General features: G+C 33.4%; 1 protein-coding gene across 1 annotated transcript; it reads left to right on the top strand.

The window, feature by feature from the left end:
• Positions 1–7,937: 7,937 nt before the first annotated feature.
• Positions 7,938–10,923, top strand: LOC133202039 (uncharacterized). The gene is made up of 2 exons (XM_061337813.1): positions 7,938–8,239; positions 9,896–10,923. Exons 1-2 carry the CDS (start codon positions 7,958–7,960, stop codon positions 10,826–10,828), a joined length of 1,215 nt encoding a protein of 404 aa, XP_061193797.1. The 5' UTR covers positions 7,938–7,957; the 3' UTR covers positions 10,829–10,923.
• Positions 10,924–23,740: the final 12,817 nt, after the last annotated feature.

Genomic DNA, 23,740 nt, shown 5'->3' with positions numbered 1-23,740 from the left:
CATGTACAATTAGTTAAATTGAATATGAAATGATTTAAGATATTTCATGAAGAAATACTTGGCTGCAGATAGCGATATGCAGCATATACATGCATTAATAATTGTATAAGTGTTTATTAGAAAATGTTATGACAAGCCTACAAGAGATAGATCTTTTTTTTTTCTCGAGTAAATAGTAAAAGGGTTAGCCATAAACATGTAGTGTCTTTACAACGCCAGATTATGTCAATCAATTTACTGTTCCTCTTTCTACTTTGTTTTTGTATACCCAATCATTGCTCAGAATATTCCTTTAACTAATGCATAATTGAAATTAAAGTATTCATTTTCATCTGTATATTTATATTCATGAACATTTTTTTCCTTAACTGAAGAAAACGACAATGACATAAGCTTCAAACGGATTTTTAATTTCATTTCTAAGCCTTTTCGAATATTTGTACGTCAAATAAGAAAATTTTACAGAAAAAAGTTGCATTTTTGTTCAAATTCAACACCGTATATTTCACAAAATTTGGTGACAGTTTGATTTTATTGGTTAAATCGTTTACAAAAATGTATTTACCAAATCACTTGTTCAGTGATCAATCAACTTGATAAACTAGCCCATTATTCACCACAAAAAAGTGTGAAATTTTTTTTAGAGATAATTCGAGAGGAAATACCTATCTTCACAAGAAGGTAGAGTTCGACATAAACAATGATACATCAGTCTTACTGTGAGTCACCGACAGGTCTGCTTTCTTTGTGTAACCGCCCCCATCCGTCAAAATTTAAAAAAAAAATCGAACAGCTGTTTTATAATTCCGTTTGTTGTTTAAATACATGTATATATAATTTTTTTAATTTGTGTCTGTTATGTGTGAAGTTTGTGTCCTTTCCGAAAATATTTGATATTTTTCATGCCAAATTTATATATGAGAATGATAAAATTTGAGGAAAAAAATATTAAATTGTTTGGAAAGGGCACTAAGATTTAAATAATAAGTGAGGAATTATCTGTATTCATAAAAAGTACATGTTTTGAAACATTTTTTTCATTTCCTACATATTAGAGGAAAAATATCCATGTAGATGTGAGCATTCCAATTTATGTATTTGAAGACGGCTGGGGGGGGGGGGGGGTCTGTTTCCGTTTATATGCTTCAACAAATTAACGATTATAATCTATTCCTTTGATAAATGGATATTTACAAAGTAAAAGAACAAAAATGAGGATTGAAAGATCTAATGCACTTTTCTTGATCACCAAAAGTGCAAGTTAAACAGAAAAATCCTGCATGTATATCAGTTTCATTACAATTTATCCGATCTTCTCTATGTTTAAGAAGACTAAACACTTAATTTGACAACCTACCTTGGCAGTGCATGCGCACGTGCGGCGTATAAAAAAAATATTAAAAATGTCTTTTTAATGAAATTCCTAACCTTGAACGTTTCTTAAGTAAAAATTGATTGATGTATATTCAGGCTTTTACGCTCTGTACGTGATAATACATTAACATTTTTTTTTCGTCTTCGTCATATTTTGTAGCTATACGGTGCTTTCTTCTTCAAAAAAGTCTTCGTTTTTTTTTAAGTATAGCTTTTTTATTATATCAATCAATATTATAATGAAGGTATAAGTGTACATGTACTTAGCAATATACATCTGAATAAATTATAAAAATTAAAATACGGTATAAACCATATTCCTTATTACTCTAAATCTTTTATTTAAAAAAAAAAAATACACATTTCATTTTCATTTCATTTCATTTTATTCACTCACACCAACATCAGTGGTACATGAGGTACAATAAATTAGTCGTCATAATTGTGACAAAAATAATAAATTTAATTATGATACAATAGCATAAATGAGGGGCATATACATATGTACATAGTATAGCAATAAACATACAATGAAAGAAGAAAAGAAGAAGAAAAAAATGGTATGATAACATTTAAATTATGGAGGACAGACGGTGTCGTTTATTTTAGATATAAATATACAAAGGTTTTTTAAAGTTTTTAAGTTTGTCGTTGACATAATTTCAGAAAACTTAAGTGTATTCGGCGTTTTACAAAATCTGGGATGTAAAAGATTCTTTCTGATGCTGTTCAATGTTTTACATTCTAGGATGAAATGATATTCGTCTGCTATTTGCCCTGTATTACACAATTTACAAACTCTTTCATCCAGTGGAATATTTAACCATCTACCAGTTTCAATTGGGAGGTGGTGGTTTGAAGTTCTAAATTTTATTAGTATTTTTTGGAGTTTACTAGGTAAAATACTTAGATATTTTTCAAATCCAAAATCACTCTTAAAAATTTTGTAAATTTGACCTTTTGATGAATTATTTATATCACTATGCCATTTTTGAATAAATTGGTCGCTTAATCTTTGCTTCACTGCTGCAAGTACCCAATTCCTGTCAATGGGACTTTGTTCATACCAAATGTTGGAGAACCCACAAGAGGTTAAAATTTTATAAATGAAATCTACCCATAGGTTTTTTGGACCTCCTTGAAAATATTGAGAACATAGATATTTATACAAAACACAAACTATTTTGTTTTCTAAAGAATTCGGGGTAAGTAATTTTAACCAGTAGGAGATCATTCTTGTATAAATATTAATATACAATGGGAATCGCCCAGTCTCCCCATACACCATATACGAGGGCGTACTACTCTTTAAATGGAAAATATGTTTTAAAAATTTTAAATGTACACGTTCAATGATGTCGAGATTTTCATAACCCCAAATTTCACAGCCATAAGTCAAAATTGGAACAACAACTTTATCAAAAAGATCTAACTGACATTCAATTGGTAAGTTAAATTGTCTTATCTTCCTTATAACACCATACATTGCTTTCTGTGCTTGTTCACATAAATGTTTTTTGGCCTTACAAAATGAACCTGAGCGTGAAAATATTATCCCAAGATACTTGAATTCTTTTACATTTCCAATTGCATTATTATTATAATAAAATACCTTTTTTGACATTGGTCCTTTAGAAAACACTAGAATTTCTGTCTTACTAACATTAACATTAAGTTTCCATTGTGAACAATACAAATAAAAATCATCCAAAGCCTTTTGCAGATCTACATCTGTTTCAGCCAAGATAACAGTATCGTCTGCATATAACAAAATGAAAAGCTTAAGATACACATATAATTCTTCTTCAATAGCGTCAGTTATGCTTTGTAAACCAATAATATTTCTGTCCGAGAGAAACTCTTCCAGGTCATTAATATATAAGGAAAATAAAAAAGGCGATAGATTTTCACCTTGGCGAACACCAACATTACAGTTAAAATAATCTGTGATTGTGCCATTCAGATTTATCATAGATTTAATTCCTATATACATATTTTTGATGTAGTTAAAACATTTTCCACTAACCCCACTCTTAAATAGCTTATGCCACAATCCAGATCTCCAAACCGTATCAAAGGCTTGTTTAAAGTCAATGAAAGCGCAGAAAAGTTTTTTCTTTCTTTGAAAAAAAATCTGACATAAAAACTGTAAGGTAACTATATGATCTAAAGTTGAGTACCCTTTTCTAAATCCTGTTTGACTCTCATTAATTAAGTTTACTTCTTCAGCAAATGTTTCCAAACGTGTGCATAAAATACTTGTAAATAATTTTCCTAAGCAGCTCAATAATGTTATGGGTCGATAATTTTCTGGTTGTGTTGGATCACCTTTATTTTTATAAATAGGTTTAACAATGCCAATTAACCATTCATCCGGGACGGTACCTGAATCAAATATTAAATTGAACAGTTTTCTATATACGGGTAAAAATATAGTAATTGTTGAAGTAATATGTTCATTAAACACTTTGTCAAAACCACATGCTTTGTTATTTTTAAGCTTTTTGACACTGTTCAGTATTTCTTCATCACTGATAGCACAGTTTAGGATATCAACTGAAAAATCATTTGAAAAATTCGCTACATCTTCCTGTTCATCTAAGTTATCAGGAACAACATTACAATTTTTATCTTCATTCATATCTTTCAAAAAATTATACATGTCATTTATATCAACAGCACATTTCTTATTTTTATCGGATGCATTCAAAATTTTCCAATAATCTTTGGGATGTGTAGAATGCAAATCTTTGAGTTTTTTGGCAATATTCTTTCTATTATTTTTTATGCTCTCATCCATTGTTTTCTTATATATTTTACTCATAGCATTCAAATTACGCTTGTTTTCGGTCGATTTATTTCGATTATACATACGTTTAGCGAGATGAAACTTTTTTCTAGCGTTTCTACAGTCCCGATTAAACCATTGCTTATTACAATTATTTTCAACCCCAGCCCTTCTATCTTTATGGTACCCAAATGTTTCTTTTGCCGCACTAAAGAACACGTCACATATATCGCGTGTTACAAGATTGATATTTTCCTTTGTTACATGAGTATTATCACCGCCTAAATCATCAAGTTTACTTTCAATGTTATTTACAGCAAGTGTTTCAATATTACCACAGAACTCCACTGATTTGTTAGGACACCATAATTTTACACCTGAGTGATTTACACCTGTGTCGTTTGAAATAACAGTCTTACAACTAGATAAAGATACTGATAAGGCATTATGTACATCAGAATATAGGTTACAAAATTCGACAACATCAAAATCACTAAACAAATCAAAAATATGCACACTGGCTAAAACATAATCTACAGTGCTGCTATTTTTACAAGTTAAATCTCCCTTAAGTTTGTCGTTGCCTACACGACTATTTGCAATATACATTTCATTATTCCTACAAAAATCAATCAATTTATGCCCATAGTTATTTACCGTGGTGTCTTTAACAGTTCTTTCTAATGGTATATTACATTTTTCAAATATCGTGGATCTTGTTAAAATATCAGTATACATGTTTTCATTACAATTGTTTTGGTTCAATACAAATTCATCAGCTGTGAAAAAATCATTCATATTGCCTACTCTGGCATTAAAGTCACCAAGCATACAAAAATAATTTGAATCTTTATTAAAGTTGAGGAAATATTGTTCAATTTCTATGAAACAATCAGGGGAAGAATATCTACTTCCTTCTGGAGGTATATAGACAACTCCGCAAATTATATCTTTAGTAGTATTAAATAAAATTTTGTTTATCTTGAACCACATAACATATTTACAATCTGTATTTATCATGCTAACATATTTCACAACAGTATCTTTAATAGCTACAATAATCCCCCCAGATCGGGTATTGGAAAGTTTACGTCTATTTTTCATATAAGTAACAAATCCAGGTATTTGTATTTTATCAGAATTATCAGTTTTAGTTTCTGTTAATCCAATTATATCATATTTTGAGATGAAATCAACAAATTCCCTATAATTCAGTCTGTTTTTTATCCCACATACATTTAATGACAAAATTTTTACATTATTTGCAAATTGAGCATTACGGCGCTGGGTCTGTTCCTCCGCGCGATCCTATTGTCTGTTATGATCCGGAGATGATCCATACCGGGCTCTTTTGTTATCCCGTCTAGGCGTCTGGGTTGGAGCTCCTTGCTCTTGTTGTGCTACTCTTGCGTAACTCTGAGTCACTGGGGCGGATTCAGGAGGTGCGATGTATTTAACTCCATTTATGAAGAGAGTGTCTCGAACTAGCTTTACACGTTTGTGGTCGAGTTTTGCTTGGCGCATGACTGGATACAGTTTTTTTCTCCTATTCTCGATCTCTTGGGGAAATTGTTCATTCACCCACACATTCGTTCCATGTAATCTTCGGGCTGCATTTTGCCGGATGTACTCCCTATCCTTATAGTAGGTAAATTTGGCTACTATATTTCTAGGCCACTCGCTGAATTCATTTGCTCTGCCCATTCTGTGCACTCGCTCGAAAGGAATGTCATAATCAAGCCTGAATCTCCGACGTATTAAGTTCTGAATCACAGCCTCTGTATCCTCATCCTGGTCCTCTGGGATCCCTGAGAATACCAAGTTATCCCGCATTGATCTGGCTTTGAGATCCGTCACAGATTCTTCTAGTCTTTCCTTGGCTTCTTTTAACGCTTGGACTTCTGATGTCAATTTTTCTTCTAATGTTTTCTGAGTAACTGTATACTCGTCCAGGTTTTTCTTGACATAATCAACGGTCTTTTTATTTTTGTCTGCTGTTTCTTTCACCGAGTCAAACACATTACCTAATGCGCTCACATTAGTTTCAAGCTGTCCAAAATCATTTCTAATCTTTTTCACATCAGTATCAAGCTTTGAAGAGGATGATTTAAGTTCACTTATTGATGTCTGTATAGTCTCTAATGAGGTCATTCTTTTTTCAATTTCACACAATCGTGTCTCAAACCTTTCATTTTTTACTTCAATATTCGATAGTTTTGAATCCATCTGAGTAAGTAATGTATGAATGGTTGACAGTGAGATTTCGCCCTCATTAGATTGCCCAAAAAGTACAGTACGGCTCTGTGCCAGGATCTCTGAAGTTTCAGTCGCAGACATTGCAAATAATGAGTATAATACTGTAGTCCAATACTCTAATGTAATATTAAAAGAGTAATAAGATGTTGACGCAGAATAAATCAGCAGTTCATAACTATTGTCATTAAGAAACGTGAGTTGTTCTCATGAATTCTTACACTCGTTCTACGGGAAAACACCACATAATCATCAAAATCACCATTTCGGAGCATTAAAATACAATGCAAAGTGATCAGATAGATCAAATAGACTCTCTTATGGATTAACACAATAACTATGCCCTCTCAATCTCAAAAATATGAAGTTACTTTGATGTTTTTGTCGGAGCCTCTTGATAGACGACTTACCGCTTCGAATGACCTTCACCTTCACACACACACCCAAGGTTTGGCGTTCAGTGATTAATCTGTAGATAATGCAAACTACTGAAACTAAATTAATTACGGTTGATTAGTTTAATTGATTATCGATAGGGGGATATATTCGATCGTACAAGAGTTATCTACATACAAGGTAAACTAGACAGGTAGGTGAAACTTTTATTATTTAGTTTGTTTTCCAATATTTATTCGTAAAAATAAAATTCTCATTATCTTAGCAATATTTCGGGTAAAAAAAAGAAAGAACTGTAGAATTTTATTTATTTTCTAAAGAGGTATAATAAGTTGTGAGCGTTTGTGAATTTTAAATTCTGTCAAAAGATATTGCGTTCCTGATGCGATGTCATCGCAGGAATTTATTTCGTATACATCATCACAGACTCTTAAAAAGCATATCTGCTTAATTTCTAAGTCCTTTTTATTTCTCTTCAATAATATTGTATGCTCAAGTGAAACTTAGTTGAATTCAATTGAAAACATCTCATGAAAAAATAAATAAATTCGCCTTACACACTGTTTATTTGTTCTTTGAAAACTGAATTTATCTTTTTTTTAAAAATAACGGTTTGAAAAAAAAAATACTTACTATACATCTGCAGATAAATCCAGAACGATACTGAATAAGGTGGAGATGCTTTATCTATATTACTTTATTATTTCCGACTTTTGTGAACTTCATGCACTGTCTCAATATAATTATTTATGCATTTCATGTACTTATATTTCCAAATAAGGTTTTCCGAGGTTAATAACTTCTGACTGCATTCAAAGCTCCTCAGAATTCAGGAACGTTCCTTCCCCCTTCAACGTTCCTCCCCCCTTCCCCCGTCCAAAATTTTATGTTTTCTCTCCATAATGAATTAAGAGTTGTGAATTTTGGACCACTGACATTTTAGCTGATATGTGGACTAATAAATCATAAGAAGAGTTAAAAGATAATGGTATCTTTTTTTATAAATATACTTTTATACAGTATTTATTAATTCAATCGAACCCCCCCCCCCCCCCCCCCGCTATCCATTTCTCTCAATAAGCAAAAACGTCGATATGCTGCCTCATTATAATGTGACTGTTTCTATAGTTACCTTTCTTTTTTAGGATGGCCCGTATTTTGATGTTACTTGTATCGCTGAGTTTGAGTGGGTTTGCTTTATCTCAGGAGCCAGACAGTAACTCCACCACAGTAGATCCGCCGATCCAATCCGAGGTACCCAGGGATCATGCAGACGTTCAAATTCTTTACACGGACGAGTTGATGAAGGTCATAGAGAAATACGGACTGACTGATGACGACATAATGCACGTCACTAATAAGTTCAAAGAGGGCAATCCTCCCACTGTGAAGAAACTCATCAAAAATCAAGAAACCGGGGACGAAGAGGTAAAGAGACATTAGGGGGGCGACCATTTAATTCTGAGGAGGGGGAGGAATTAGGCTTTGGAAATAAATTATCTGCATGCCAGTAAGGCTTGCCTTGTCCTACTACCCCTCCTCCCCACGAAATAGAGATTTAAAGGTTGGCAATCCCCCTCCCTCCGTTTTTTTTTGTCAGACTTTTATCTTCTGAAATAAAGAAGAAAATAAATAATCTCTCCCCGATTATCTTGGAAATAAATAATTCTGTCTTTAACCGTAATGAAAATAAATATGACCCGAAAAAAATGCTATCAGCTCTCCCCCTCCTCAGAATCATACATGTATGTGATCATCCCCTAACTTGATCCTCATCCAATTTCAAGTTTATTCAATTCATGGTCCCCATGTGTAAGGAAGAGGTTCGCGGGAGGCGGGGAGGGGGGGGGCAAAATATATCAAAAGTTTGTGTCGGTAGAATACTTTTTTTTTTTTTTTTTTTTTTAGAAAATAGGGCCACAATTTATCATATTGTCGTTTAGTAATAATACAGTATTGAATTATTAGAAATTTATATAATGAGTACAAAACAATACATTTAAGTGACGTATTCCAACTTGGCCTATGCATATGGTGCTTCTTATCCTAATTCTTTCGTTATACTACAGGCAGGGATACAGATGTTCAAAACAACTTGGTATAATTTTTAGATTTATTAAATACATGTATTTTTTTCCAACTACACTTTTGTCTTGACGGCTCGACGTTGCACCAGCTATAATTAACAAATAACAAGTTGGAGTAAAACAAATTAACCACAAAGGAGAGTAAGTGTAACGTAAAGGCGTGACATCTTATAGATGGACAATTACATCAATATATCAGATAAATAGCATTGTTACTAAAATCACCCGTAAATCCCCGTCGTGGTCAAGGTGTAAAAATTATCTTTCATGGGATTAACTCTGTTTAACGCCAAATGATAATTCGATAAACTGAAAAAAGATTTTCATGGAATTTTAGACATTTTGCTAAACAAATGTGCCAAATCAGAAAACTTTCTTGAGAATTATTTAAAAAAATAACCGTAAGAAAATTTAAGTAAGAAGACAGTAAAAATGATGCTGAAATTTTGGAATCTTGGATTTTTTTTCATCACGACAAAATTAATTTTAGAAAACTGTTTTAAAGAGAATTATTTTTTCCGTCCTTGAAGGCATATGCAGGATCCATTGCTCAGTTTGCAAATGAATGTAGATACTGCAAGAATTACCAAAATACTCAAATTTCTATCTAAAATCCAATTTGTTCATGTTTTAACAACTTCAGATAAATTAGTTCTTAAAACGTGTCACTTGTCTAACAAAACTGCTTGAAAAATGTTGCTGCCTTTAGAATTCCCTCCCTTTTCTCCGGAATTATTCCCCTTCTCTACAGAGTTACTGCCCTTCTCCCCTGAATTGATGCCTCTTTTTCCTTCTAAGCTGAGCCCTTTTGAATTTTAATATGAATCAGCTTATAAGAGTCATCAATCTATAAATCCTTGATATAACATTAATTTATAATTTGAATATTAAGCGACATATAAACCTACGCATCCATAATCGCTATTTAAAGCATTATAAGTTTGTAGTTTTAGTTTTAAAGATTGACATTAATGGATGAATTTATTTGTGTTTCCAGATGGTCGAAGTAAATCTTAAAAACTTTATTGCTGGAGGTCACGTGACAGATTTGACACCGATTCTTTCTCCAACGGAAGCTCCATCAGAAGAACCAAGCTCTATAGACAATACATTACCCCCAGTAACAAACCTAACACAACCGATACCCGAACCGGAAGTCATGATGCCAACAAGAGAGGAAATTCTGGCTGGTCTCCGGAAACGTGAGCAGGATTTACTGGTAAGACTAGAAGAAAACCGTAAAGACTACGAACAAATAGCCCAGGAATTGATGGAAGTCCGGAAGGAAATAGTTATGAATACTCCTGATGAGTATGACTTGTTAGCAGGTGACGTAGTAACCGGGCCGGATGTCCCTCCCCCAGTTATATTATCACAACCTCCCGAAGTGCCTCCAAGTTCTTTTAGACAAACGCCCCCGGAAATCACTCCTAGACCTTTTAGACAAACGCCCCCGGAAATCAGTCCCGACGATGAACAAATTTTGAATGAGCAAATCGCCCGTGAGAATCTTCGAGCTCAAAGATTGGCAATTCTCCGGAGAATTCTTCGGAGGAACATCCTGAGAAGACGATTGGCAGCCTTGACCGGATTTCCGGCCAGTCTTCCTAGATCTAGAGAATTCTTTGTTCAGCCATCAAGAACCATTCTCATACCGACTCGTCGATTCGGTACACCTCTCATGGTTAGAATTAGCCGCCGGCCTTTATTCGTCATGCCCACTCCGGTCACTGTTCCTGTGGTGCAGCGTCAGCTTCCGGTTGTTGTAGATGTGCGCAATCCAGAAATCGAAACTAGACCTTTTGACCCAATACCACGTGTTACTGATATAGTGGTAGAAGAAGATACACAAGATGATACGGATATACCAAGGCCAGACATCCCCGCTCCAACAGAGAGCGTACCAGATAGTCCAGTTCCGGTTGTTTAACCAAAACAAAACAAAGAAACTAATCATATGACCTCCTAAATTTCCAACGGCAAATACAATGAGTTTTAATAAATAAAAAATGATAATAAAATGGATTTTTTATTTACATCAAAACTGTCTCTAAGTCAGTAAAACGAATTATATGATTTAAAACAATTATTGTTAAAATTGATTTGTATTAATTGTTTTGTTTGTTTTATTTCCTTAGAGTGTAGCTAGGCAGATCATTGGATGATAAAGCCTGACGCTCGTTTTACAAAATGTTCTCAATCGTCAGACGAAAATTTCCTCAATAATATATTTTTTCCCAAAAGTTTTTCATTGAAGTATTGGTTCTTTAACATGTTTCAAAAATGAATAAATAAATAAATAAAATTAAGGTACCTTAACACGGATTTCGACAAGATACCAGAGGATGTTATGTACTACAAATGTATATAATCCTATTAGATATTACTACTATTGCCAATATCACAATTTTTGGCATGTTTATCTTAGAAATTTTGAAAACAATTTAAAAATCACAAGATAATGATAATTATGATTAATTTGTTGTATATTACGAAGAAATACAAAACAGATATATTCGAGCAACGTGTCTATGGCAAGGGTTCTCAAAGTTGACAAATGCACTTTTTGACACATTTGAAACAAGCAAAGTAAAACGTTTATTATTGCTAAGACATCGCGCTGAAGATTAAATGTTTCATATTCACTTAATTTAAAAGTCCATGGTGAATACAGCCAAATTGCCTTGTTACTATATGGAAACAAAAAAGTACAACTCACTTTTGCATCGATTTGCAGTAATTACTTTTTTCACAATACTCTTGAACATGAACAAATGACAGTACATACAAATGATAGAAAATGTACTTAAATGCCTGTTGAAAAAATTATAACATTTACATCTTCCCTATAAAATTGGAACCACAAATATAAACAGAGAAGATTTTTTAGGCCTATTAGATGATTTTTTAGGCCTATTAGATGGAACTTTATTTAGCAAATGAAACGCGATAGTTTTCTAGAGAGTACGAATGTGTGTTATATTATCTTTGTCCGTCATTAATAATTTTTCCTTCATTAGTTGAATGACCAAGGGATCGTCAACTCATGATTTAAAGTCAATTTAACTTAATTTGTCTTCTACAATCATCATCCGTGATCATTCAAGAAATTGATTTGAATCAAGCTAATAGGGTTATATATTAAACTTTTCCCCCTAAAGATTGATACAATTTGGATTATGTTTCTATTGTCGGTAAGACGGTTTTGTTTTTTGGTCCTTTTGTTTTAAATACATGTAATTCCATAAAACAAAGCAAGATTATTTGTTTTTGGAAGAAACAAAAATCGTTGGTTTCAACAATTTGTTTACCTAGGATTTTAAAATTTATTTTTCATTTATATTAGTCCAGAGTGACCAGTATGAAGATCCGTTTTCTCTGCATACTTGTGGTTCTGAATTTCGCTGAACAAAACTCCGTTGCACATTTAATGTCTAAACAAATCTCGAGGCCAAGTCACAGTGTACCCATGCCATTACCCAGAACATCCGGGGATTTCCAGCCACTTACATACGGTCACGAGTTTAGAGGACAGGCCCAGCTAACAAAAAGTTTGGTAGAAATGATAAACCAACTACAAGAATGGTCAAACGACGTGTCTCATATATCAACACAATCTGGACTAAGAGGAAAAGACAACAAAATTCAGAGATTTTTATGCTACTACGATATATTTTGTAAAGAACTTTTATATATCGGCAATGCAAAGCGCCACCTAGAAAATCCTATAGAGGAACAAAGCGAACTGTATCGGCTTTATCTTCCGGTTGGATTTCTTAATCCTCTGCATGTTCAAGAGACAGAGAAAATGTATGCTGTGTTAAATCACGACAGGAGTTATCGTTCTTCTGTCTACCCTTCGACAAGATTGACAGCAAAAGAGACTCATTTGTCGGAGAAAACAACACCTCCGGTCTTATAACATCTTTGGTTCTGATGATATTTTGTTTAAACTTCCTTTGTGAATTTTATGTGAAAAAAAACTTGAATGTAGCGAATGATTTAGCGTTATCCGTGACAGGAAGGATAACTCTTTATAAAGAAACGAAATGAAAACAAAAATCGTAGATTTCGATCATAAGTACACACTGTAACTTTGTGTAACAATTATGTTCGGAAGAAGAATTAGATGAGAGAGAGAGAGAGAGAGAGAGAGAGAGAGAGAGAGAGAGAGTATAAATGGTCATTACATACTACATTTACTAGAATGACCCTGAGTGAAACATTATTTTGATATACTATTTGTGCAGTGTATACATGTATACTGTCGATCACCATATTTTGGCAACACCTTTTTTCCTGAGAAAAATATTTAGGATTTATAAGCGAGAGACACTAGTACTTATTGTTGTATATACATGTATTGTATATGCATATCTTAAAATCAATAAAAACATACGCGAGAATGAATTTTTTGCGAGCAGTCGGTCTCACTTGATTGCGCAAAAATAAAGCCCTCGCAAATAAAACGTGATTTACAGTATGTAAGGGGGAGTCTGGGGTACGCCTGATCCACAGTTTCAAATTGTTTTATAAGAATGAATGTAAAAGCTTTTGGATAAATTCTCTGTTACAAAATATTTATCGACTGATGTAAAAATCTTTAAGACAAAATATCTTTGAATTCACAAAACTTATTTCAGCAAAAAAAAAAAAAAAAAAAAAAAAAAAAAAAGCATACTTATTTAAATAGAGTCTTTTGCTAACAGAATTGCGTTTCAATTTTATATTTTAATTTACAGTTTATGAATTTTATTGGTTGTAAAAAAGTATACAAGAACCTAGTGTACTATCGCATGTTGACAAAATTGAAATAGAACACGCAGTCTGGTTATAACTTAGGATCATCTTATTTCGCGTAATTCTCTTTAACATTGGAATACTAGCAAGCGAAACCCTATGTTTAATTTCATGGTTATTGGTTGAAAACATCTTTGAATATTATGCAATTACAACTCAAATTTTATTTCCGAATTAAAGAACGAGTTAATTAAAACGACTTCTGGGTGTATTGGAATTTGTACGAGTTTGCATTGTTTTCTTGTGAAGTGGTGTGCTACCTTTGTACTTGTATACTGCCATAATCTTCAACCTAAGCGTACATAAAACCTGATACAGTGACGTAATATTGTCAAGAGTTTCTGAGGTTTCCTGGTGCGTCTTGTGATGTTGATTACTTCACACTATCTGTGTCTTGTAGAGTCTACAATATATATATATATATATATATATATATATATATGTGTGTGTGTGTGTGTGTGTGTGTGAGGGTGTGTGATATACGTGTATGACGTGCCGACTGAACACCTTAACTTCCCACATGCAAATGGACACTTCTTGTAAAAGGGAGTTAGAGGGAAGAAATGTTATCTGTTTGACTAAAAATAACAACTAAACATAGAATCAGACTTAATATGTATCGAAAAAGGTTTATTTCATTCCTTGATTTTTCACATACCAAATGAACACTTAACTGATACACAACCAATTGAACACTTTCATTTACACACTATCAACTGAACACTTCTAAAGCACACAGTCAACTGAGCACGTCTGACACACACTGTCATCTAAACACGTATAATACACACAGCCAACTAAGCACATTTAGCACACACACAGTCAACTTAACACCACTGATACACACGATCAACTGAGCACGTCTGACACACACTGTCATCTAAACACATATAATGCACACAGTCAACTAAGCATGTTCAACACACACAGCCAACTATAATCACTTCTTAAAGACATGCATGGTTACCTGTGCACCTCCAACACACAGTCAACTAACCACATGTGACACACACAATCAAATAACCATATCTGATACACGCAGTCAACTAATTAAAAACATCTTAAGTATACGATTAACAATACCATCTCCAGAGTCACCCGTGTGGCGCAGTGCAGGTTAGAGCGTCTTCTCTAGAGTCGCGAAGTAAGGAGTTGATCCTTACGTCGCGGGTTAGAATCCCACTGTGGGACCTAGAGACCGGTCCTTCGGATGAGACCGTATAAACCGAGGTCCCGTGTCGCAGTAGGTGCTGGCACGAAAAGATTCCTCACTGCTAAATTACCGTAAGTGTCGAGTACAGGACAAAATTTGCAGCTCTCCACCGACAAGTGGTGACATTTCCATATAAGTGAAAAAATCTCGGGTGAGACGTTAAACAACATACAAACAAACAAACAAACATCTCCAGATAAAAAAAAATTTAACAAGATAGAAATATTACGTCGATCTGCCCCGTAAACATAGTCAGGTATACATATTCTTTATAGACAAAATTTAGCACATCCCGGAATTCATGATCACTGATCAACCGAATCGTACAAAAAGTACCCACTCATGTGTTTTGGTTTTTCATGGTGAGAACACTTACATTGGAAAACGTTTAATTTTGTCAGTTGAAGCACAATGATATCAATAGAAATGAATCTTTTTTTTAAATTTACTTTGAAAAAGTCCATTAATTTATTTTATTCTGAATTTTAGCACAGCCAAGAAATGTAAATAAACATATTTTGAAATATTTTAAGTAACTATATAGATATATAAGAAGACGTTCTACTTTCCAATTTTTCCGTTTGCACAACTTTCATTCATCGTGCGTTCAACGTCTGTTCACCATGAGCTCATAATGCGCTCATTTCACAGTTTTGCGTTCAGCGTTCACCAACCGCTTGCGTTAACTGTTCACAAAGCATTGTTTTAAATATATTTTATTGAATACACAAAAGGATAGGAAACAAGTTCTTAAAACTAACTAGTTATTTTCTTTATATATTACAATATTTCATGCAAATTAAAGAAAAATAATACAATTGATACAAGTGAAAATGCTATTAAATAACATATCAACTAGAGAATCTACATGTTTCGTCAATAAATATATGAACGTTAACAGCATTAACAGCAGCAAATATACTGCTATTTATCTGTAAAGGCAAATTAACATCATTAATAGTAGATTTATATCAATAGTGACCAGTTCAAGCATGAACAAGCGATTGAAAAGATTACTTTTTGCATTAGAATAATTTTTGCATGCTAAAAAGAAATGTTACACATCTTTATGTTTTTGAACATAAAGGACTATTAATAATTTCCTTTATATAGATCATAGTTTAGTATACAGTAATGTCGTAGCTTAGTATGAATGATATTGATATCTTGCTTTACCGAAAGAAAAGTAGGATGGTGGATTTTTAATTTTTTGTTATCAATTTTTTTTTTCGAAATGTATGTTGAGATGGCTTTTCTGACCTCTGTTTTTAATAGTCAGGTACGACGGAATTTCTAAATAATTCTAATCTACATCTTGGAATTAAATAATCTTGTTTGTCACGGGTATTGCATATGGATACATTATCAAGCTTTTTGGGAACACTATTATGCAAAGATTCAGGTACTCTTCCCCTAAGAATTTTGAATATAGTAGTCATTTTTAAAGTTTCCCAACCATTTTCAGAATGAAGTGCTTCTCTAAACAAAAAATAGGTAGTCCTGTTACAATTCTAGCGGTGGAAAGTTGTATTTATTCAAGGTTTAGAGCAGCCATCCAAAACAACTGAAGCATATTCAGGATAGGTCTGATAAAGAGCTAGGTTCACTTTGTGCATAAAATGGCCCTGTCCTTATATCAATTAATTGACTATCACCCTCTGTCCCATATCATATATCAAAATAAAGTAGAGACTTGGTGCTTTCATTTCCTATAACAAAATTTCTTTTTGAGAATCCAGGTATTGGAAAACAGGCTTTGGAAAATGCAATGTTCTTGAATTTTGCAGAAAACATGCGTATTTGACTACCTTCAGCAAAGATTTAAAATATGAGCACAGCCCACGATCCAAAAATTAAAACATGTTTTGTGATCTTCAGAAGCAGATCTTTCATTATGTAATTGCATATTTTGGATCAAAGGTTGTGCTTTATATGAAATATTGAAAAAATACCTAAACTTTTGGCCATTTTTAAGGGAATTTACAGGATATGGGAAAAATGAGGCAATTTATGACGTCATATTGCATTGACTAGAGAGAGAATAACGTCAAGTTCAATAGATACACTGTCACCAAGGGTCCACGTTATAAATGTTGCATTTTCAACTAAAACTGAGCAGTTTCGATTTTTCAGAAATTCTCAGGGCCAAAAAAAGGCCCTAAGTGGCTCTTGCTCTTTAAAATTTTTGATGTTTTTCCTACCCATTTTGAACATCATATTTTTAGAGGCCATTTTTTTTAATTAGCACTGCATACCGTTACAACACCAATAAACATAATATCAGACCTAATATGTCTTTAAAAGGTTATGTCATTCCTTGATTTTTCACATACCAAGTGTACAGTTTACTAATACACAACCAATTGAACACTTTCACCAGAACACTTCTAACGTACACCGTCAACTGAGCACGTCTGACACACACTGTTATCTAAACACGTACAATACACACAGTCAACTTAGCACATTTAGCACACACACAGTCAACTGAACACTACTGATACACACGATCAACTGAGCACGTCTGACACACACGGTCTTTTAAACACGTATAATACACACAGTCAACTAAGCACATTTAGCACACACACAGTCAACTTATCACTGCTGATACACACGATCAACTGAGCACGTCTGACACACACTGTCATCTAAACACATATAATAGATGTATTAGAAAACGTTCTATTTTCCCATTTTTCCGTTAGCTCACTATTCTTTCACCGTGTGTTCAACGTCCGCTCACCATGAGATCCTCATGCGCTCAATATTCACAGTTTTGTGTTAAGCGTTCACTATCCGCTCGCGTTAACTGTTCACAAAGCACTGTTTTGAACATATTTTATTGAATACATCAAAAGCATAGGAAACAAGTTCTTATAACTTACTAGTTCCTCTCCTTATATATTACAATACAGTATGTCATGCAAAGAACAAGTCTCAATAAGTCTTATCTGTGGTCCCCGGTTACTCATCAAATTTTGAACTTTTATTAAAAACCTTAAGAACTAAATTATATTATTAAGTGATGTTTTTATTATTTGAGTCAACATTTGAAAATGTCAAACAATAGGTATAGACAACATAAGAAGCTGCGTTTTGAAGGTTGGGTCCCTTGATTTTCATGAATAACAAAAGAAATCAGTTACAGGTGCCCACTTCAAAGCTTTCGTGAACACCGAGCACAGGTTTGTTCAGAGTCGAGTTCGAAATATAATGTGTATATTATACATGTATGTATAAAGGTCCAGTGAAAATATCTTTGTTGAACAACCTTGTGCTCTATGTTTTCTAATTAAAAGTATTGTGATTTTGAATATCTTCATTTACTTGCGATTAGCCTCATTGTGACCTGCTGAGAATCATAACAAGCCACGTGGATTTGTATCGTCACGGGTAAATGCCTCTAGTAAATGTGCTCATTCGCAGTTGAAACGTGCTCAGTTTTATATCGGTCAGCTTTGAGTTGTTTCGTTCATCTTATTGTATAGCGTTTATTGCAAACAATTGGTAAATAGAAAAAAAATATTTGTAGTTGATTGTAAAGCTTGAACATTTGATTTTTTGCAAGAAAAATTTCAACAATGTTTCTTTCTGTCTCCTCTCTGAACCATATTTTTTTTCACTCGAAAGGTCCGTTGTTTGCTTTTATCATGTAATTCATTGAACCTTGCATTTTTCGTTCTCGTGAATATTGTTTATTTCCTAACTCTTAATGCACCTTGCCAAAACACAATAAAACTTATAATTTGTACGAAAATACCTATAAATAACAGCGCAACACCCCCATCCTAATAAAGAACGTAAATAAATCATATATGATGTAAAAGAAAAAATAAAGATATGAAAGATGTGAAAACCTTTGTTATAAACCAAAGTTATAAACAATGTTCTATTATTTGTTTGTAATTTTTTTAACAATTATTTACAATTATTTGTAAAATTACTTAATTTTTGTCCGCAATGTGTACTTTCACAGTTTCAATTATCTTCTTTCTATAGTATCTAATTTAAATGTCTCCGCCCATTTTCATGTACCGTAATTGAGAAACCGTAGTCTGTTCGGGGGAAAATGTTTCGGAATTTTTAAGTGTGATAGGTGTTAAAAATTGGCTTATTTTTGGGATATGTTAAATTATTCATCATATATACACGATATTTTAATTAGAAACACTCAGTTATACACAATGAAAACTTATAAAATACCATGTGCTAATATTTAACCGGTAAACTAAGGGTGAAAAAAAGGGACCACGCTACTATACTTAAGTGGACAACTCCTTAAGAAAAATAAAACAATTGATATAAGTGAAACTTCCAATATAACTTATTGTTATATTACTTGAATCTTCCAAGTAGGTTTCTATTTTGTCGTAACAATTTGATATCGTATTCTTTTTCATATTGTTGACTAAATTTCGGACCTTTCTATATGCGAACCAATAGGAATCTTTTTTTTTAGTTTATAGTGCTTTGTTACGAAGACGGTTTCCAATTCTTATTCGTTATTGTTTCACGTAGCACTGAATTTAACCATGGTTTTTCACGAGGACGAATGGTTACAGTTTGTTCATGTATACATTCATGAACACAGGAAAGGTATTCCGATGTAAAATGTTCAGCTGCAAGGTTTATTGTTTCATTTTCGTTGCTACTTTTTGTCCAATCACAATTTCCGATTAATAAGAGAATTTACTTTTTGAAATCTGAATTGTTATAAGCCCACACTTTATGCTTGTACGAACGATTATAATTTATACTGAAAGAAAGCGAAATATAAGTTGCTCTATAGTCACTGATAGAAGCGCCTATTGTTGGAGTGTCCGATTCGCATACTTGAATGTCAACAGATGTAAGAATTGGGTCAAGAAGCGTGCTCGACGTGTGTGAAGTTCTTGTCGGTTGTTTTAAACATATTTTATTGAATTAATCAAAAGGATTGGAAACAAGTTCTTGCAACTTACTGGTTCCTCTCCTTAAATATAACAATATGTCATGCAAATAATACATTAAAATATAATATTTTCAAGTGATATAAGTGAATAAGACGTCAATTTAAAATCTACATGTTTCATCAATAGATTTATGGACAGCAGCAAAAATATTGTTAGTGTATTTGTAAGCACAGGCAAATCTTTATCACCCCATAATAACAGGTTTTTTTTCAATTGTAACCAATTCATCAAGCAAAAACAGGTGGTTGAAAAGATTGTTCCTAGTATTTGCATAATTTCTACAAGCAAAAAAATAATAAGCCTCTCCATACTTTCCGCATGAACAAAGGGGATTGTTGATGATATTGCGTTTATATAGATCATAATTAAGTAAACAGTTGTGCCTTAGTTTAGTATGAATTATGTTTGTGTAGCGTTTGCCAAAAGAAAAATACGTTGGCGGATTGCTGATTTTTGTACAAGCTCTCAAGTTTTTACGGAATCAATTAATTGGAATGGCTTCTCTTGATTCTCATTTTAATAAGTTCAATTGTTTCACAGCTTCTGGTACAAATGGCCTTTTGAATAGTTCTAATCTACATCTTGGAATAATAAACTGCTCTTTATTGCGGGTATTGTATTTTGATACATTTTCATGCTTGTTTGGTATAATATTACTTAAAATATTCAGGAACAGTCCCTTTGTGAATTTTGAACATAGTAGTCATTTTTGCAGTATAGCGCCTAAATTTTAAAGTTTCCCAACCAGTTTCTAAATAAACTGTTCCTGTAGACGCAAAAATAGGAAGTCCTGTGAAAATTCTAGCCGCAGCTAGTTGGACTTTTTCAAGCTTTTTCAGAATCATGTTTAGAGCAACCATCCCAAACAACAGAAGCGTATTCAAGCATTGGTCTAACAAATGTAGTGTACAATTTTAAAAAGTTATTTCTACTCAATTTAAACTTTTGTTTTTTCAAAAGCCCAAGTTTTTTTATAAGCATTGTTTACAATACCGTCAATATATGCAGACTAGCTAAGATTCTGTGACAATATTAAGCCCAAGTGTCTATGGACTGTAACGCACTCCAACCTACCTCCTTTAAAGAATAATTTAGGCAGGACAGAAATAGATTTCGTGTTAAAGAAAACAACCTTTGTTTTAGATGTTCTAGTCGGTTCGAATTCAATGATATTGTTAACAAGTTTGTGTGTTGAAACAATTTCATGAATTATGTTTGTTTGTGGAGCATTAAGAAGATCTACCTGTACATTCAAGTCACCTACTAATAATATTTGAAGTTCGCCTATTTTGTCAATGGACCATGTGAGTTATGTCCAAAATCTTCTATCCCAGTTTGGAGGACGAGATATGCACTAGAGGTATTGTGGGCACTGAGCTCACAAAATTATACCCCCCCCCCTCCCTCGCGACCAAGCCTCACACATATAATAGTAAAGTCTTTTTTTAGCTGAGGGAAACTCCAGATATCTGTCAATCAGAATATAAAATAGGAGGTGCACAATGGTACAGTGTAATAAAAAAGATTCTGTGAAAGTCTCATAAATTTTATTCAGTGGTATATGAGGAGTTGCAGAAAAGAGATGGGAGTCTTCAAGTGATGCTGACATAAAATAATACACCCCAATCATTATAAACTCTGCCTTTCAAGCGGAGGTGTAAAACTATCTGTTTAATAGTTTTATCAAAGTTGCAAACTTTGAAATGCGCCTGATACAATTAATGCCTAAATGCGTATTTATCTCTCTTATGAAAGGATGTGATGGAATTACTAATCAACCATTAATTGTAAGTTTTAAAGAAGATGGGCTAATAGGGCGAACGATATTCCTTTAGTGCAACAAATATGAAGGTGAAAAATTAAACCTCAATTATAACAAAATTTTCTTTGATATTTCATCTGACATAAAAGTATACTTGATATAAAATCTCAACAATTTGCAAAAATCTAACAAAGAGTGAAATCATTTGCCCATGCATAGAATAGCATACACACAATGAAGAGGGCAAAAGGGATCATTTTCTCATAATAATTATAATTACCTATAAAACAGTCATAACCCCTCCAATTTAATTTAAAATTTCGCCAAATGACGTTTCATGTATCGACAGGTGAAATATAAATCTTTATGCGCTACAAATGTACAACAGTGCAATTTTTAATTTAAAAAAATGACTATGTACTGTAAACGTGTGAAAAACCATCTTCGCTAGCCAAGGGTTTACGATTCGCTCCACCCGAGTAGATTTTGGATCGGAAACCCTTGGCTAGCGAAGATGGCGAAAAAGTGACATTCTCCAAGAAGTATGTTTTATCTAAATATTATAGCTGTATATTTTTAAGGATCATCCGAAAACATATAATTTTTGCGTATTTATTGGAATATACGAAATAGTTTTTATCTGCAGAGTTTTACTGGTTTCATGCAAATAGCGAGCTCACAATAGAACCTGTCTGCAAACTTTTCTAATAACCCTAATATATTTCTAATCAAATGAGGAATAACGTCTAATGAAAACACTAAATGTGAGTGTCCAAAAAAGGTAGGTATACATTTTCTGATAGAGCTCTTTATGGATATAAGGCCTCGACGGAGATTACGCAAGTTGGTTACTGGTTTGAGTTTGGAATGGGTTTTTTCTGGGGCAGAATTGTCTGAATTAAAAATAATATTAATTACAAATTCTGATTTTATTTCTGTGATTTTTTTTTTTTTTTTTTTTTTTTTGAACAATAATTCCAACATGTACATTGTTGAGATCAACCATTGAACTGTTCAACTGATGTGCGCATCAAATAAGTTAATGAGAGCAAAAGTTAATTAAATTTGATTTTCGATTGCAAAAATGAAATTATTTTCGCAATAATTAAATTGATATCTTGAAATAATTCTTATGTATCATATTTTCATGTAAATTAGGTTAATTAGTTGAATTTGATTTGTCGGGTTACATTTGTTGAAAAACTTTATTACCATCTGAATCATGAAACCACGCCCCCAGCATGGTGTAGAACAGCAATAGTCACCATTAGTTATGCACGTAGCATCGTCTCTGAAACTGGGGGACAGGCGGAGAAAAAGTGACAACTTACCTGAAAATCTTGGACCAAAAAAAGGAAACTTGTCCAAACTCGATATCATCTTTCATGCTGATGGTGGTGTGGTAGTGGGGGGGGGGGTTAGGGGGAAGTTTCCAAGAATTTTCTTTTAAATAACATTCGCATCGGAGGATTTGCAACAAAATGTGGGGAGTGGGCCGCTAAGTCGATGAACTTTTACTATATACTATATTAGCAGTTAAAAATAGGGCACCCCCCCCCCCCCGATGCATGCTACGTGCCTGTTGCCCTCAACTACATGTAATATTTATGCAATATTGCGACAGAGACGGTTATTGTAAGGGTTTGTACGGTTAACGCATTGGCTCGATTAGTAGAGGCCTGGACAGACAAGACATCCCAGGTTCAATCCCAAGCACAAACGGATTTCTGTTACATTTGATGTCCAATGTTGTGATTGGGTATTCTTTATCGGGTAAATGTGATTACCCCCCACCCCCCACCCCACCCAACCCCCGGCTCCGGAACTACCCTACATGTTTTAGCACTCCTTAAGAAATGAGGTCACATCTATCTCTGGAGGGGTACAGTTTTATATTGTGTGATACACTGATTCCTTGGGTTAGTGGCTTAATTCCTTGGCTCGATTGATAGAGTATTGGACTGGCATGTTAGAGATTAATTCTGGGTCCAATCCCAAGTGGAGGCACAAATCGTTTTGTTACAACATGTACAATATCTTCAATGAGCTCCATATTTCATCCCTGCAAACGTGCTTGGAATCTTCTATATTTCGGTGTTCAGTAAATTATAA

The sequence above is a fragment of the Saccostrea echinata genome, unplaced genomic scaffold (genome assembly GCF_033153115.1).
Source record: "Saccostrea echinata isolate AGI-Se365-2 ecotype Australia unplaced genomic scaffold, CSIRO_AGI_Sech_v1 ptg000046l, whole genome shotgun sequence".
Taxonomy (NCBI): domain Eukaryota; kingdom Metazoa; phylum Mollusca; class Bivalvia; order Ostreida; family Ostreidae; genus Saccostrea; species Saccostrea echinata.
This window is presented reverse-complemented; position numbering and strand designations above follow the sequence as displayed.